Here is a 16,047-nt window from a genome sequence, read left to right on the forward strand (position 1 = left end):
GTGATTCCTTAATGAATAGCGGTTTTATTATGCAAATGTTTTTAACACTATTTTAGAAAAAACTGCTAATATACGACACCCCATCCATGCTGTTTATTCATGTTATGAGCTCTGCTTAAAATGTAAATGTACAAGATGAAGACATAGTGATAAGGGTGACAACCTTGAAGAATTTCACGAACTAGGATGGTGTTCAATTAATATCTGTTGGATAGAAATTCCATTCCTGCCATATTAAGTGTTCACGAAGTTACATCAGCAGGCCCTGTCATGACCTTTTGACCTTTCTCTCTCCCTTTTTCAAACCCGGAACAAGATGCAGTGAGACCAACTATTTCAAACCTGTCATATGACCAATCAACCATAAATAGTAATGACTTGGCTAACACTGCTGACTGTGGCCATGAATTGGGCCAGCTGATGAAAATGGCCTTTAGCAAACACTTTTAAATCAAGAACTGGATCAAACTGCATTGTGACTTGAAAATACTGCGGTGAGATCTAACAAAAGAGAAGGCAGCTTATGTTAACTTCAGAGACCATCATGAGATAGAAAAACTAATCGTACAAATCAATTTCACAGACCTTATAATGGAATATCTTGCAATAGTTGCTTTCATAAGAAAATCAATGTCTGAAACCATAACTCAAATCTGCTTTACTGGTAGTAATCTGTTTTTAACGGGTTAACAGTAATAAAATACACATTTTAATCAGATAATATAGATGATTTTAGATAAAAAAGAAAGCTAATTTTGTATGCACCGGGGGGAGAAAAAAATAGTCCTCGTCGCTTTGTTGCTATCGTGATAGAGCGTGATGTATTCTTCCGCGGCGATCTATATGATGCAATGGCAGCGCGGCGAACGACGACCCGGGCGGAGGGATTTGAGCGAGGACTACACCCAAGCGCCTGTCCGATCGCAGCGGCTCCTCTTCGTTGCTGAGACCAGAAGAAAGCCGGGACGTGACGGAGCCGGGGGGTTTTACTTGCTGGAGGCCCGTTAGACCACCGATAAAATCCGCTTCCTCTCAGTGTCCTCGTCGCCAGAGAGACGTTTTGTGACCCACCGCACCCGCTTCATCCTAGAACTAATTTCTCCAACATGTCCTGGCAAAGCTACGTGGACAACCTGATGGCTGACGGCAGCTGTCAGGACGCGGCCATTGTTGGGTACACGGACGCCAAATACGTCTGGGCATCGTTTGTCGGCGGTACATTTGCCAACATTACGGTCAGTATGCATCTGTGTGTCCGTTATTTGCTGTCTGGGGTCACACGGTGGGGGGGAGGAGGTGGACATCGTGCACGCCGGTGCGCTTGTCTGCATAGCCGGGCCTTGTTGAATGGGGACAAGGCGAGTGTGGTACACATGGTATCCGGTGGTTTCACACAGGATGCATCGGCACGTCTGCACCGCTGCGATTTAATCACCTTCCTGACCTCTTTTCCCTCGTTCCATTCACTGTAACACATTTCAATCTCCTTTTTTTAATATCCACCATTTAGAAATAGCCATAGGAGAGAGTGGTTGTAGTGAACCCGAGCCTGTGGTACCGGTACCGCGAACCCGAGCTAAAGGGGCTATCTTAGCATGGCTAGCAAGCTGGCTAGCGTTAACCGGCCGAGTTCGCCTGTGACCGACCAGAGCCCACAGCCACTTTCTAGAATCCAGTCTTAAAATACATAGAGTTAAATACTTCCTTATTATAGTCACTTATTTCCAGATCATCTTATTTTCAGTAATCACTGATTCACACAGACCAGGCCCTCTGCTAGCAGCGTGGGTTAATATGAACATGAGCCCTCCAGTGACTGTTAGCTCAAATCAGGCCGGTCTCCCTTGCTGGAGAATCGGTAACAGCTAACGCACATAGCGCTGAAGAGTTAGCGGAGCGCATACTTTCCCCCGGCGTGCTGTCTGGCCCGGGGTCGGTGTCAGATGATTTTTTTCTTCCCATTCGGCTTCTGTGAATCCCACCGCCCCTTATTTTCCAAGATGGCGGCGATACTCCCGGTTTCTTATTCATTTTGTTCACGGAGGCTAATCGAGCCTCCTGGTCCTAGGCGGACATGTGCGGCCGCAGTCCCGACATTTACACTCTCGGTTTCATAACGACTGCTGCGACCGAGCGTTCAGACACGAATCCATGACAGCGTGCGGGCTAATGTCTGCAAATAGCTGCTTGGTTTAAACAATCGTCCACGGCGATTCATCGAGCCTCCATTTTGTCTGTTAAATAAATTGTTGGTCAGGGATTTTAAAGGTTGGGTGAATGTATAAATCACGTGGATGTAATAAGCCTGTCGTTATTTGGAATGAACTCGTCCCTGACCCGTGCCATAGGCGGGTGAGCCGCTGCTGGCTCACGGTACTTGGGAGTGTCCTCCCGGGGCTCATGCTTGTGTATCGATGTCCCCCGAGGACTCAGCACATGGACATTATAGGGGTATTTTTCGGGGGGGGTCCAATGTGTATAAAAGCTCTACTTGCAGCTAGCTACCTGCATGCTAATAGCTCTAGCCGACCCCGGTGACTTAAATATTAATTCGCTTTTGGATGAGAGGTTGAACACATGGTGTGTGTAATTTCATTGCAAGTTCCATTTAGGGGGTCAGACAACTGATAGGAACTACCGTGTGTGTGTGTCCGGGCCCAGACACGGAGCTAGCCGTCACGCTAACGTTCACATGAGCGTGTGTGAGTTTTTGTCTGGTTTCGTGTGTGTGTGTGCCATGATTGTGCACTTCTTGAGTTGACGGGCGACGCCTTTTGTTCTGCATATTGGTTCAATGAAAGAAAAGACCTCGGTCTCGTTAAACCTGTTTTTCAGTTGTGGCCAAATACATTTTATACACATTTCTGGTAAACTGCAGAGATCATAAAGTGGAATATAGACAGTGGCCGGACTTTAAAGAAAGTTTCAGAGTTTATTTTTTGTCGTCGGCAGCAGTGGGCCTCTGAGATTTCACCGGATAATAGAGGCAGCACATGTCTCTCAGCAAGTCCTGGCTAATCTATGTCAAAACTAATTAGCAACAGCCATTCACACCAAATTAAGATTTGGGGAAAATCTACAAGTTGCACCTTTTTAACCCATTAAGACTCATTCCTTTATATTTTGGCCAATGAAGCTAAAGTTATATATTTAACGCAGTAAACTAATACCTTTGAGAAATATGGGCTATTTCTGTCATTGAAAGTCAACTGTCTTTACTTTAGAAGCACTTCCGTGAAGTACTGAATTCTAGTCTTAGCCCTCAATCACACCACACTGCGCTGTTTCTTATTAGACCTACATTTTACCCGCTTTTACATCTTAGGGGTACGTTTGACTCTTAAGTTACCTACAGCTGTTTCAGAATGATGCATTTTATAGCTGTTTACTGACGGGACCTGCAGGTAAAATCTGTACAGACGTTTACAGCAACATCAAATCCTCTGCATTATTCAGGTGTGAGGTGGAGCAGTCGGGGCAGCAGACTGAGACAGGAAGTGACTTATGAACTCTGCAGCAGAGATCACGTGACCACTGTGAACACACAAGCACTGGTGTCAGCTCTTATCACCACAGACTCTTGGCATCTTTAACTGTCAGCGCCTTTTCATCCAGAGATATTTTCCTTTTCTTTCCGAACGTGGGAAGCGTCACACAAAGCCCCACTCGATATCCGTTATCCCCTTAACAATTACTGTGGAAGCAATTAATAAATGATCGATGACTGCGTCAGAAGAATAACATTGATATTCATTCAAGTTTGTTCCTATATTTTTCTTCCTGATCACCCCGGCACTCCCACCAGTGGCCCTTTGACTCCTCTTGGGGGGCTGCCCCTCAATATGCAAAACACTGTCATAGTTTTTTCAGTTGAAGGATTTGTGTGCTCTGTAATGTTCTAGTCTAAAAGAACCTAAAGACAACATTTTAAAAGTTTTGCATATATGCAGCAGGCAGTGTCATAGACGGGTCCGGCAGAGGAACACATTTTAAATCATACCCAGTCCCAACCAAAGTAACATGCAACTTGTAGAAGGAGGTTAAAGTTCAAAGATGGCCTTCTAATAATAATGCTACTGGAGTTGGAATGAAGCATAACTTTCTTCCTGGAATATTCTCATTCAGATCATCGGCATCTAAGAAAATGCCAGTGTTTACTACACTATACGGATATCCATGTCATGAGATTTATTTGCATGGTTTATAGAATCTTAAGCTGTATGACTAAAAAGAGAAACTCAAGCGGCTGTCTAGTACTTTGATAACACTTCAGAGTTGCTGTTTATGTGGGGGAAAAAGCATATTTGAGAGCTGAGACAAAACGCAGAGGATTTGATTTTGAATAGCACTTAATCATTTCCAAAGCCTGTATTGCCCTCATTTAGTAATGAATGAGAAGTTAGTCTCGACCAAACTTGTTTTCTGCTTGAAGATTGACAGATGAACATGTACTGACTTCTTGCTACTCGCTCTTTTTTTTTCTTAGCCTGAAGAAATTGACGTGCTAATAGGAAAGGACCGAGAGGCATTCTTCACCAGTGGGATGACCTTAGGTGTTAAAAAATGCTCCGTAATCAGAGACAGCCTCCACCTTGATAGCGACTGGACAATGGACATCCGGACAAAGAGTCAAGGCGGAGAGCCAACATACAACGTTTCTGTAGGCAAAGCCGGCAAAGGTGAGTGACCCATGCAGCATCCATTTTAGTAGTTGCTTCGATATAGTGCCATTAGTCTAGATATTTTTATACCTTTTGTTGTCCATGCATGTGGTATAGATCTTCAATGCACCTTTCCTCAATATATGACAAGTACAGCTGTGAAAATATCTGACACACTTGATATTACCTTTTTTTTAAATAACTGATTGATGATGGGGGGAGGAACAAGTGCATCCCAGTTTAGGTGTAGAAATATTTAAGCAGGTTTTAAAGCGGAAGGTCAAGTTATAGTAAGTGATCAGTTGGATTGAGGTTTAAAGGGCAATTTCCCTCAAAATCAATGTTTGGAGTTTCCCTCATGCCAACAATGTCAGTTGTAAACAGTTTACATTTTCTTTGCTAAATGTTTGTAGGGAGTCATTATGTAGTTAAACAGATATCAAACCTTTCTAGCGGTTTCCCTCTTGCAGTGAATATATATTAGTGAACTGGGTCTGGACTTATATGGCGCCAGCTTTTCTTACGCTATTTGTTAAGATACTTCAATTTAACTCTTTCTGATTTGTTCCTGGAACATTTTTTAAACTACCATGTATTGCAACAAGACTTGGGCTAAAAGTTAAACCTGCATTTGATCCTTTTAGGCATACATTTCAACAGCAAAGCTGTGTCTGGTCAAATTGATGAGTTGGTATTAACTGAATGCTTATCATTCAGAGCAGCATTACACCTGGTCCAGGGTTTATGATATGCAGAGTGGACATTGACACACCTCAATATTCATTTTATTACCCGTAATATGAAAATTCTGATATGATTCATTAAATTGAGTTCCTCAGTAATTGAAAACCATAGGTTGGTTTAAAAATGGTCAAAACGATAACATGTGAGATTTTCGGGTGATACCCCTTTTACGTTAGTCCTAATAAAATCTCGTAGCCGTTTGTGTGATGATAAAGAATTGGGAGTAATGTCCCATCTTGGGACTTGCTGAGAGTTGTGCTATTTTTCATGTTGCGTGTATGGGCCCCAATGCCCTGCCCTCCCCACTTTACCCAGACAACACTAAAGCCCACAGGTGAGGCTGTAACTGACTATTCTACATAAACTGTGCTTTCTCTTACGGCCAAGATTTTCAAAACACTTCATGAACTGCATGCATCTTTCTCCTTCCTGTTTAACACCCCACCCAACCACAAAGTATGAATCTATTCCCCTGCTCACATGCTTCCACTCTTCTCCTGGTAAAATGCGTGTTCACACACTTTAGGATCTTACATGTATTGAGGAGAGGTACCACAGGCATGCTGCTGTATCCACGTCTGCTGCATCAGTGATGGTTGTTAGTAGTCTGTAGAAGCTTTACTGTCTTATTCTTTGCTGCTGGCTTGGTGCATATTGATTAGTCATATGAAACAATAGACTGGTCTTCAGGCGCAGTAAAGCACTGAGACACCACATCACAGGGATGCTCTACATCATGTCACTTTAGACAAGCAATCAGGTTTTGTTTGATTCTAGCACCCACATTGAAAATATCTATCTGATTTGGCATGTGATGATTTTCTAGGTTTCTGACCAGATACAGGTCTTGTATACTGGATGGGATATTATGGTTTACGTTTTTCAGGGATTCTGTTGAAATATTGAGTTGATTAGTGAGTTTTCTATTTTAGTGGGACAAGTTATGCGAAACATTCACAATCTAGAACTGATTTTAAGACAAAGTATCTTGCTCTAAGTTTGTACATTTAGAGACATGTCTATGTTGAAAATTGACTCCATCTTGTAAGAGTTGAGGAAAATGGTCAAACCTTACTTATTCCTGGCGTGAGTTTATAGTTGCCTGCATCCTTTATTTATTGAACCGCTGAACCTACTTTCTGAATACCAATTAATGCAATGTTTCTACTGCATGCATTTATAAAAAGAAAAAAATGTCACCATATGCAGATAAGTGTAAACATGTAACACTGCAGATTCCTTTTTAAATTGAAATGACTGGTGATGGAAGTGCAGTCACATGTCAACACTCGGCCGGGGTGAGCACGTTGCTGCAGCTCAAGGTGAAAGAGGGAGTGGAAAAGTAAGAAGATCTAAGAAGCCAGCATCAACATTAAGTCCCATAGCTCCCTGACCTGAGCAGGAACACTGTAATGTGTGATATGTCCTCCACCACCAGCAGCACTGATGCCTCTGCTCTGCTTGTTGTGCCGTTGTCCTCTGTTGTTGCTGTCTCCTCCTCTGCCTGCTGCCTGTGGCTCTGTGCTCTTCTCACTTGTGTGATCTCCACACCTGCTCTAAATGTTCCTTCTGTCTCTTTTTCTTTCAGTCTTGGTCTTGGTAATGGGCAAAGAAGGGGTCCATGGAGGCGGATTGAATAAGAAGGCATTCTCGATGGCCAAATACTTGAGGGATTCAGGGTTTTAGTTTAGTTTTGACGTAGCTTAAGTGGCGTAGTCGAGGGAGATAGAGAATAAAACGTGCAAAAAGACAAACAAAAAAAATACAAAACTTTAAAAGAACAGAAAAAAAACAAATTACTGTCAAGTCCATTTTCTCCCCCTGACCAAAAAAATCCCAGGAGCTTTTATAGCGCAGCGCGTACTCTGTCCTCAGTGTAGCCCCACATTTAGCGAGGTGGCAATAAATAAATAAACGTATTTTCCTTTCTAGCCCTGCAATCTCCATGTCTGTTCATTTATTGTTTGTTTTTTTCCTTTTGTGTACTCCAGCAATGGTTTTTGTCATGGGGAAGGAAGGTGTCCATGGAGGGCAGCTCAACAAGAAAGCTTTTCAGATGGCTGAGTACCTGAGGAAGTCCGGATACTAAAGCAGCCTGTACCCAGCCACCTAGCAGCTCGCCCCAACCACCCTATTGCATTTCACACAACTTCCAGTCCTAATTGGTAGTTTCTCATGTTTTTTCTTTTTTTTTTTCTTCTTCTGCCTTCTCTCCTCCCCAATTTGTTATCCCTCTTTATTTTTCGTTATCCACTACCCCCGACCTCCCTTCTCTTCTCCAGCAACACCTGTGCTGTGTCCTCTACCCCCTTTAAAGCACTATATAAGTTGATCCATAGATGAGCATGTTCCTAACGGGTTGTCATGACAAATCTGGACTTAACCGAGAGCAGCAAAAAAAAAAAAATTCTGGCCAAACACTCTTGACAGTGAAAGCGTCAAATTGAAGTAGTTATTTTTCTTTTTCTCTCCCATTTTGTCACGGTGCCCATAACTTAACCCCCCGAGCCTGATCACACACACACTCCCTCCCTGAGCAGCCAACGCCATTGGAGCACTTGAGCGGTAACCAAGCTCGTCATGTCTTCCTTTTCACCCCACGCCACCACATCATGTCCGGGAGGGGAGACTGCGTGCATATCTCGGTCCACCGTCGTCCCCCACCCCTCCACACTCCAGCCAAACATTATTCCCACCCCCCATGCCCTGTTTATCCATCAAAACAGGTGGCCCAACGAACCTCACAGGAGACTCTTCTTCACCACTCAACTGTTCTCTAGTTTCCCCGCTCTGTCCTGAATATGTAGGGGTTTATTTGGGGGGGATTGTCCTCTCCTCCCAACATCAGCCCCACCCACCCACCCCCCAACTACACTAAAACCCATGGACATTCCACAATAACAACAGCTCAGGCACTTAAATCTGTTTTTGTTTGCCAGCTCCTGTAATATATTTTTTATTTGTTTTATTTTGAAAGGCTGCCATTTTTCGGACAGTAGATAACCCAGCATATAACCACCTGGAGTATGTCCAGTTTGAATTCTTTTCTTTTTATAGGACCAAGTGTAGTCGAAGCTCGGGTGTTTATACAATTGCTCTAAACCATGTGAAGGATGAACGCTAACTATTTTTTTTTTTTTTTTTTTTCTGATGAAGGAAACACTAAGCAGACAGTACTACATTGTAATAGCTAAACTCTGACGCTACAGGGGAGGTAAGGGTGGGAGTATCTGAAGTAAATTCTCATTTTATCCTTTCACGCTTGTTCAGAAAACAAACTGCATTTGTATAAACCCACGCTGTGTTGACAACTACAAAACTGTGGAATAAATTGCCTTCTAGGCTATAGTCAACTGAGCTCTGGGGTATCGCGCGGTCTGTCCTCGGTCAGTACTGCTAACTGTAATGTCCAACTGAGAAAAACGCTCAAACGTAGACATGACACTCAATGGAGGATGGGATTGGTTGGAACAAAGACGCTCATGGTTGTCTTGTCGCAAACTTAACTGCAGATCCTGTGTATCCTGTGCCATAATGTAGAGAGATCTGTTGCTGTTGTAAGATGGATTTTACCCACTGTCCACTAAAGTCATTTCATTGGCACTTTTGTTGTCTTTACTTTTTTGTCTAGCTTCAGCTCCACTGTTTAGGCCTTGTGGGATATATGTACTCATTAAAAAAAACCTGTTTCAAGCCCTGTTTGCTGATTAATGTTCATTTCCTTTTTTTCCCCACCACTTTTTTCTTTTCTTACATCTGGGATTCAGTCTCTTTTAATGCATTTGATTTCATATGCATCAAACCAAGAAATGCCATGAATTGATTTATCACCTTGTTTACAGAAAGATCAAATAAATTTATTCCAACCAGATCAAGTTTCTACTGATGTTTTGTTCTGTCTCTTTAAAGGAGTAGCTCAGGGGAACTGGTTTTATTTGCTTTCTTGCAGAGGCTGACTAGAGGTTAAATAGCACTTTCTTATGGGTCTCTCTAATATATAGCTAAAGCAAGCCGCTTGTAACCTCAACACAGATACAGTCACACATTAAAATAGTACAGGGTCTTAAAGATGTTCATTTAACGTAAATTATTCTAGATTCCTTAATATTTATTGTACTTCACTTTGTTTGTTTAATTCATAACTGGTCTCAAATGTAACTTTTTGAAACTGGCAAAAATCCTGAACAAAGACCTGGCCTGACTTTGAGTAAAACCAGGAACCACCTGAATTGAGGAGTAAAGTAAAAGCACAAATGAAGGAAGTTCTGTTTTCTCAGTTCTGCGTTCAGATAATCAGCAGTGATGTAGACTACAGTTTGGGTTCATAGTGAACTCATCGACACAGTTGTTCATTAACAGCAGCTCCAGGTTCATTAACAGCAGCTCCAGGTTCAGGTTAACAGCTACTTCAGTGCTTTCACTTACTCATCTGCTGGTTTATCAGTCACACCTCGGAAAAACCTTTACCTATAATAAAACTTCACATGGATAACAGTGTTAGAAGTATCCTGATACTTAAGTAAAAGTACTTCATAAATAGTTAAGGCCCTGCATTTAAATCACACACTTCCACTCTACTGTACCATTGGCTAGTTGAAGTCAGTTACTCTCAAACGGTCACAAGATAAATCTTAGGAGTTGTCATATGATTAATGGGAGGAAAACAAAGTTCTGAATTAATTCTTCACTTTTTTTGGGCACCACTGGTTGCCAATGCAGATACATTAGCATTAAAATAAAATTTGAAACTATTTTATCTTTAAAACTGCAGTTGAAGTATTTCACGTACAGACTGAGGGTCAGTTTATCGCCACCATGAAACGGACAGTTTCTTTGTCAAGTGTCTTTTCATTTTATTGAAGTGAATTCATATTGAGACCCAACAATCGCGGGCAGATAAACACTGACGAGACAAAATACATCAACTGAAAAAAGGCAACAGGATTCGTCAATGAAAAAAAGTGTAGCATGTTATGTAATGACAAAAGAAACATGTAAGCATATTTACTATAAACAGTATTAAACAGAAATCAGTTAAACACCTATTCCGTGGCCTATCTACCAATAGCTGCTCGTGTTAGATGAAGTGATTGGTCTGGAGCAGCCAGAAGTTCACCACAGGCCGTGGAGAGGACACAGGTGTCCTTCAAGTGTCTCTTCACATTTTTGAACGAGTGTAACAGGATGTGAAGCTACGTGGAGCTGAACGCGTTTTTTCATTGGCTCCAGTTTCTGTAACATGTGAAACCGTGGCACAAAACCCCGGCAGCGAGGCTCCTTCATACGTCAAATTAAATCGGCAAAACCATATTGCTGTGGCTCTTAATGTTTCTATAGTTTCTGAGTGATAAATTCAGTTTTACAAAAAATGGATGCTGCAAAGCACCTCAGATTGTTTGTCAAGTTAGCAGAACATGTATGTGCAATAATGAGCCTTCCAGTCGCCTGAAACATACGAGAGGAGATAATCAAAGGTAAACATAAAACTTATTGTGATATATACTTTATATATACACAGTACTTTTACTGAGCTTTGTGTCAAGGATGATCACGACTTCTTCTCTTGTGATTTAATCGCTGGAACTCTTTCATGAATAAGCAGTGTACAGTATAACAGTCTACTGTACATGGGAGCCATCAGTCAAATCTGTCAAACAGCCCTTTAGAACTCACTGACGTCCTGTCACACGAGGAAACCAGCAAGTTCCATGACCATGTTAAAAATAAAACTTAAGATTTCATTAATTACATTACAATGTATTTGAAGCAGTGACAGAAGAACTCGGCAGATGAATCTGTTTTGTGCCCCCAACTTAAGTCTCTGATGCTGTGAGGTGTGAGGTTGGAGGTGGAGGGGGGGCGGGCGAGGTACATGGAGAGGGGGGGTTTAATCAACCAGTTGGGTCCAACGACAATCCGTCAAGCTCGGGGCAAGTCGTGGTCGTGGTCGTGGTCGAGGCCCTCGGAGCAGGGCTGCTGCATCTGCACCACCACGGTCTCCAGGGTCACCTCCTCGTCACCGCTGCTGCTGCTGTCCAGCTCGTCGTCCTCGTACTCGGAGGACTCCGGGTCCTGCTCCGAGCGCGACGCCCCCGACATGGTCCCGAAGGAGTGGGCGCTGGTGGAGGCCAGGGAGCGCAGCAGCGGGGTGCTCTCGGACACCTCCTCGTTCTCGTCGGGGCCGCTGTCCCCCTCGTCCGAGTCGGAGTCGCCCTGCGAGGGGACCACCTTCTGCTTGCACACCGGACACGTCTTCTTGGTTTTGGTCAGCCAGGGGTCCACACACTTACTGTGGTAGGCTGAGCGTGACAAGGAAACGTTAGTGTTCCCGACGAAGAACAATCAAATGATTTATTTTAACGTTACACCGTCAGTTAATACATAAAATGATTTCAACCCCAAAGACTAGAAGTCAGTCAACTACTTAATTGGCACCAAACTACGTTGATGGTGAAATCAAGTAACACTGGACTTTAGCTTGGGAAAAAATTTGGAATTTCTGGCCATTAGTTTGGCTTTAGCAGTGCATCGGGGCATTATTCACAATTTCTAACATTTAAATGATCAGTGATGGATCAAGTGTTGGTCAAACGATCAAAAATCATCTGCAAATAAACTGTAGATGAAAATAAATTGTAACCCTAACCCAAGATTTGAATTAAACTTGATCTTCGAAGGTTTAATGTAATAAGGAAACATCAGAGGATTGTCTCTGGCATCAGCACACCTTCGACTGTGACCGGAAACAACTACTAGTAAACCTGACTGTATATATGCATGGAAACATATTCCCGTAGTGACGTTTGGAGCACAAGGTACTTTCTCGTCATGTTTCACTCACCATGAGAACATGGCAGGACTCGGAGTTTGTCTCCTTCTTCGTATTCGTCCAGACAGATGGCACAGACGTCATAGCTGTCCCCTGGGTGGAAGATAAGACGTCTGAGCATTAGTTTACTCAGGTCAGGTAACAGTACGACAAAGAGTTAAGCTTTGTTATAGGTGCAATAATCCACTATGAGCCGTGCAGTTATGAGGAGTAATGCAACAAATGTGGGCTGATAAAAGTCATCACTTATTACATCACACGCTTGACATAGGGCGTTTTCACACGTACAGTGTTTGGTCCAGATCTCTTTTCAGTTTGGTCCGAACCAAACAACGGGTGTGTAAAGTGCCTCGCACCAACAGACCGGAAGTTAGTCCGACCCAAAGAGGTGTTCTCAAACGGAGCCACGGTTTGGTCGGTTTCCGATGTGAAAACACTTTAATGGACCAGTTGCAGTCATTTTCTCCATTCTAACAGAAAGACTTCAATCTACCGAAGTGACCACACGGCAACACCAGACACATGGCCGTCTACAAACCAATCAATGTCAAGTATAGGCAGACGCAAACCACCTAGGTGATGGCGACAAAAAGCCTTAAAAAATATGAAATAAAAAAACAAAACTAACCGGATCCAATGTGTACAAAGTTTTGAACTTGGGTTGTGAGTTGTGCGGTGGTGGTTTTTAGTACTTTTTTTCAGAAGGTCGCTGACGTCAGTTGAATCCGTGACGCTTCGGTTGCCTCACAGGTCGGACATCCTTAAACTCTTTGGGACTTTTCCAAACCTCAACCCGCCCATTCAAACTTCCGCCCGCAGGTGAAATCACTAAAACCAATCTGCCCGCGCTGCGTTTCCTAACGCTACAGAGAGTGAAAAGTCTCTGTGGACGAAAAGCTCAGGAATGTATCAACGCACTTGCTCTCAAATTCCACAGCGTTCCTCCTCTCTTCCTTCCCTTCCTCTTCCCCGGGCCGAGAGGAGGGGGGGAGAGAGAGGGGAGTGGAGCCGGTGTGTTTATGTAAGCTCTAAATGAGCATGTTTTCCCCCCCGACTGTGTCCGTGCCAGGGCTGCATGTGACCGTATAAGGATGAGGAGTCACATCGACCACAGCCTCCCCCCCGCCCCCCTCCTCCTCTTCCTTTCCCCTCAGAGCGTCAGCAACTTCAACTCAAGGTAACATGTTCAACTCATTGCTCATTGTTTCACACTTACAGTCCTCCCCCCCCACCTCGCTCCCAAACTTCACCAAAATGATAATTCGAGTCCGTTATTCTGCTCAACACTCGTCTTCCTTTTCTTCTGACATTATTCCAGAGCGGCGTCCATCTTTACCTCCCTCTCTCACTGTTGGACCAGTCGGGGTGAGGGAGAAGGGAAACGTTTACGCAGGCACAGATCCAGTTTATTCTCAGGAAACGCTGAACTGTGGCACTAACGGTTACTGAGCTATTCTGAGAGAAGCAGGGACAAGAATGTCCAGTGGTATCCTGCACACTAAGACTGCTCTGGAGAGATAATGCACAGGAAGGAGTGTGTTTCTAGTATTTGAATAAAAATGACAGGACAACACGATTCCTCCTGATATCATTGACGTCGTGACAGAAGGGATGGCACAACGCCCAAAACTAAGTTGTTGGTGACAATATCACTGAAGTGGAAACAAGGCCACACACACGCACACTCACACGCACACACACCATGTAGTTAGTGCGCAATATGTTAGTTAAACTTAAACTTGTGACTCAAGTGACTAATATGAATTTAAAAAGCCAATTTTGATAATATGTTAATATAAAGTCAACGACTGTGCCCACACTCTTTCCCACCCTTCCACATGTTGTAATTGTTTACTACGCCTTCCTCTCTTATCATGGTTGTAGAGTTAATCTGTCCTGGTTGGTCCCAGAAGAACTGCATCTCCACCACCAATGGCATCTACGGTACTTCAGTGCAGAAAAACTAATCAACGTCCAGAATTTTGGCCTTCACTCGATACAGGAGGGTTGGTTCTCATGCCATTCAGCGAGGCAAAGAAGCAAAAGTTACTAACTTGCTGAAGGAGAAAACGAGGGTGAAAAGTCACATGAAAGCTGTAACTCTCTGTAACTGTAGCTGCTCCTCAGGCTGATTTGAGGGGCTTTGACGAGCTGGAATCACAGAGCGACAACAACAGATATTTTCTGTAGTTTCGCCTTCAAATAAAGTGGTTTCCATAAAAACGTCTGAACTCTTATTGTGTGTTTACAACTATTTTAAACATGTTGCTTTGTTTGTACTGGGAAACGATGTTAGTCGTCCTATGCAACAACATCACCCACATAAATGTGTCTGCTGCCACTGAACCTGGTGACCTTCGAGTCGGATGGTGTCTGATCACCGTCAGTGGATCTTTATTGTAACCATCGGCCATATGATATGGAAACTGTGTCATTTTCTAAGACGAGCAGTGTCTGGTGAGAAAGCTGTAACGCAGTGTTCTGCAGCGGAGCGTAATTCACAGTCTGCTCTGGTCAGCCCTCATCACGGAACAAATGAACCCTCTCCTGCTGATCAAAGATCTGCTGTGGACATTACTCACTGGCCTTTTCTAGAAGCGCTGACCTGACATCAGCTCAGTGATGTTATTACTGCGTCCAGCTGAGATTCAGACTCATGAGTCTCACCGGTACAGGACATGTGAAGTAGAATGTGCGTGTGCTTCATGTGCTTTTTGCTCTGTTCCTATAATGTAGACGGCTCCGTGTCTCGTCTTGAGCCTTGGTCCTGTGTGCTCTGTGGGTTTCAGCTCTGAAGGGGGCTGGTAAAGTATATTTTGTCAATGTTTGGGCAGTGTGTATATTCATACAGGTCTGGGAATGTCTTACAGACACGTCTTGGGGCCAGTAGCACATCTTAAAAAGGACGTGCGAGCCCGTGCAGCTCTTCTCCCTCTCTTCATTTTGTCATCAATCAGCCGGTCTGCCAGCGCTCCTGGCTCTCAGAGGAACCACGCTGTCCCACTGAACTTCACATGAGCAGTGGCTGTGTGAGGCGGGGCGAGCGAATGAAAAGAGAGGGGGACAGAAAAACAGAGCGAGAGAGACAATTTTTTTTTTTGCTGCTGCTGCACGGTGAGTCACAGCTCGGGCCAATCAGACGAGGGCAACTGGCACCGAGACCGAGAGACAAGAGAAAGCTCCTCTGTGCTGACATCAACATGCCTCACACACCGACGGCTGAGACACTGCAGCTGCTCCGTTCAGGGGGGTTGAGGGGAGGGGCGGAGTGACTCATTACACAGGGAGGGATCAGACTGGAGGTCAGGAGTCACAGGGAGAGTCCAGCCTCTCTCCATCTCAACGTCGTGTTGAAAACAATCCCTCTCGTCTCTTCCGCTAGTTTTAAATTCACTCTGCGTGTGTGTTTTGATTTCCTAACGTCTGCTGGACGCTAGTTGCCAGTGAGACTCTCCCCCCAGAGGACAGAGACTTACTCTCAAACGTCAGGCTCACGGCCGAAATGGGGATGACGCAAGGCTCTGCAACAGAACCAGAGCGTTAGTCGAGTTAATGGCAGCGCGGCGCTGTGTGCTGACAGCCGCGGCAGCTGCTATTACATAATCCTGTACATTGACACAGACCTTATGATGCATGCTGCGCCTCAGACTGGTTTTGTATACCAATTACATGGGTACCATGGTTTTCATTAAGGCATTGTGCTCTATACATACAGACACTCTTTGTTTTGCCTACTATTCATTTCACCCTGTGGACTCTGATTTCCATACATGCAAGTCTGACGTTAGGCAGAGCTGAACGCTACCACCTCTG

General features: G+C 44.0%; 2 protein-coding genes across 3 annotated transcripts in view; one reads left to right on the plus strand and one right to left on the minus strand.

The window, feature by feature from the left end:
* Positions 1-901: 901 nt before the first annotated feature.
* On the plus strand, positions 902-9,276 carry LOC133960541 (profilin-2-like). Of its 2 annotated transcripts, none has more exons than XM_062395219.1 (3): positions 902-1,235; positions 4,487-4,679; positions 6,994-7,390. In XM_062395219.1, exons 1-3 carry the CDS (start codon positions 1,107-1,109, stop codon positions 7,089-7,091), a joined length of 420 nt encoding a protein of 139 aa, XP_062251203.1. In that variant the 5' UTR covers positions 902-1,106; the 3' UTR covers positions 7,092-7,390. The 2 variants fall into 2 exon arrangements, with proteins under 2 accessions (XP_062251203.1, XP_062251202.1); XM_062395218.1 differs by lacking the exon at positions 6,994-7,390 and adding an exon at positions 7,397-9,276 and having other exon boundaries at positions 911-1,235.
* A 957-nt stretch (positions 9,277-10,233) lies between these two features.
* Positions 10,234-16,047, minus strand: part of rnf13 (ring finger protein 13) — a 35,613-nt gene continuing 29,799 nt past the window's right edge. The window contains exons 9-10 of the mRNA XM_062395695.1: positions 12,247-12,327; positions 10,234-11,704 (exon numbers count right to left, since the gene is read on the minus strand). Coding sequence (XP_062251679.1) covers positions 11,325-11,704; positions 12,247-12,327 — 461 coding nt within the window. The 3' untranslated portion in view covers positions 10,234-11,324. The remainder of the gene's footprint in view (positions 11,705-12,246; positions 12,328-16,047) is intronic.

This window comes from Platichthys flesus, chromosome 9 (genome assembly GCF_949316205.1).
Source record: "Platichthys flesus chromosome 9, fPlaFle2.1, whole genome shotgun sequence".
Taxonomy (NCBI): Eukaryota; Metazoa; Chordata; class Actinopteri; order Pleuronectiformes; family Pleuronectidae; genus Platichthys; species Platichthys flesus.

Coding starts and splice junctions, on each gene's coding strand:
- LOC133960541 (XM_062395219.1), top strand. CDS start 1,107: ATGTCCTGGCAAAGCTACGTGGACAACCTGATGGCTGACGGCAGCTGT. Junction 1,236..4,486: donor GTACATTTGCCAACATTACG/GTCAGTATGCAT, acceptor TTTTTTTCTTAG/CCTGAAGAAATTGACGTGCT. Junction 4,680..6,993: donor TGTAGGCAAAGCCGGCAAAG/GTGAGTGACCCA, acceptor TTTTTCTTTCAG/TCTTGGTCTTGGTAATGGGC.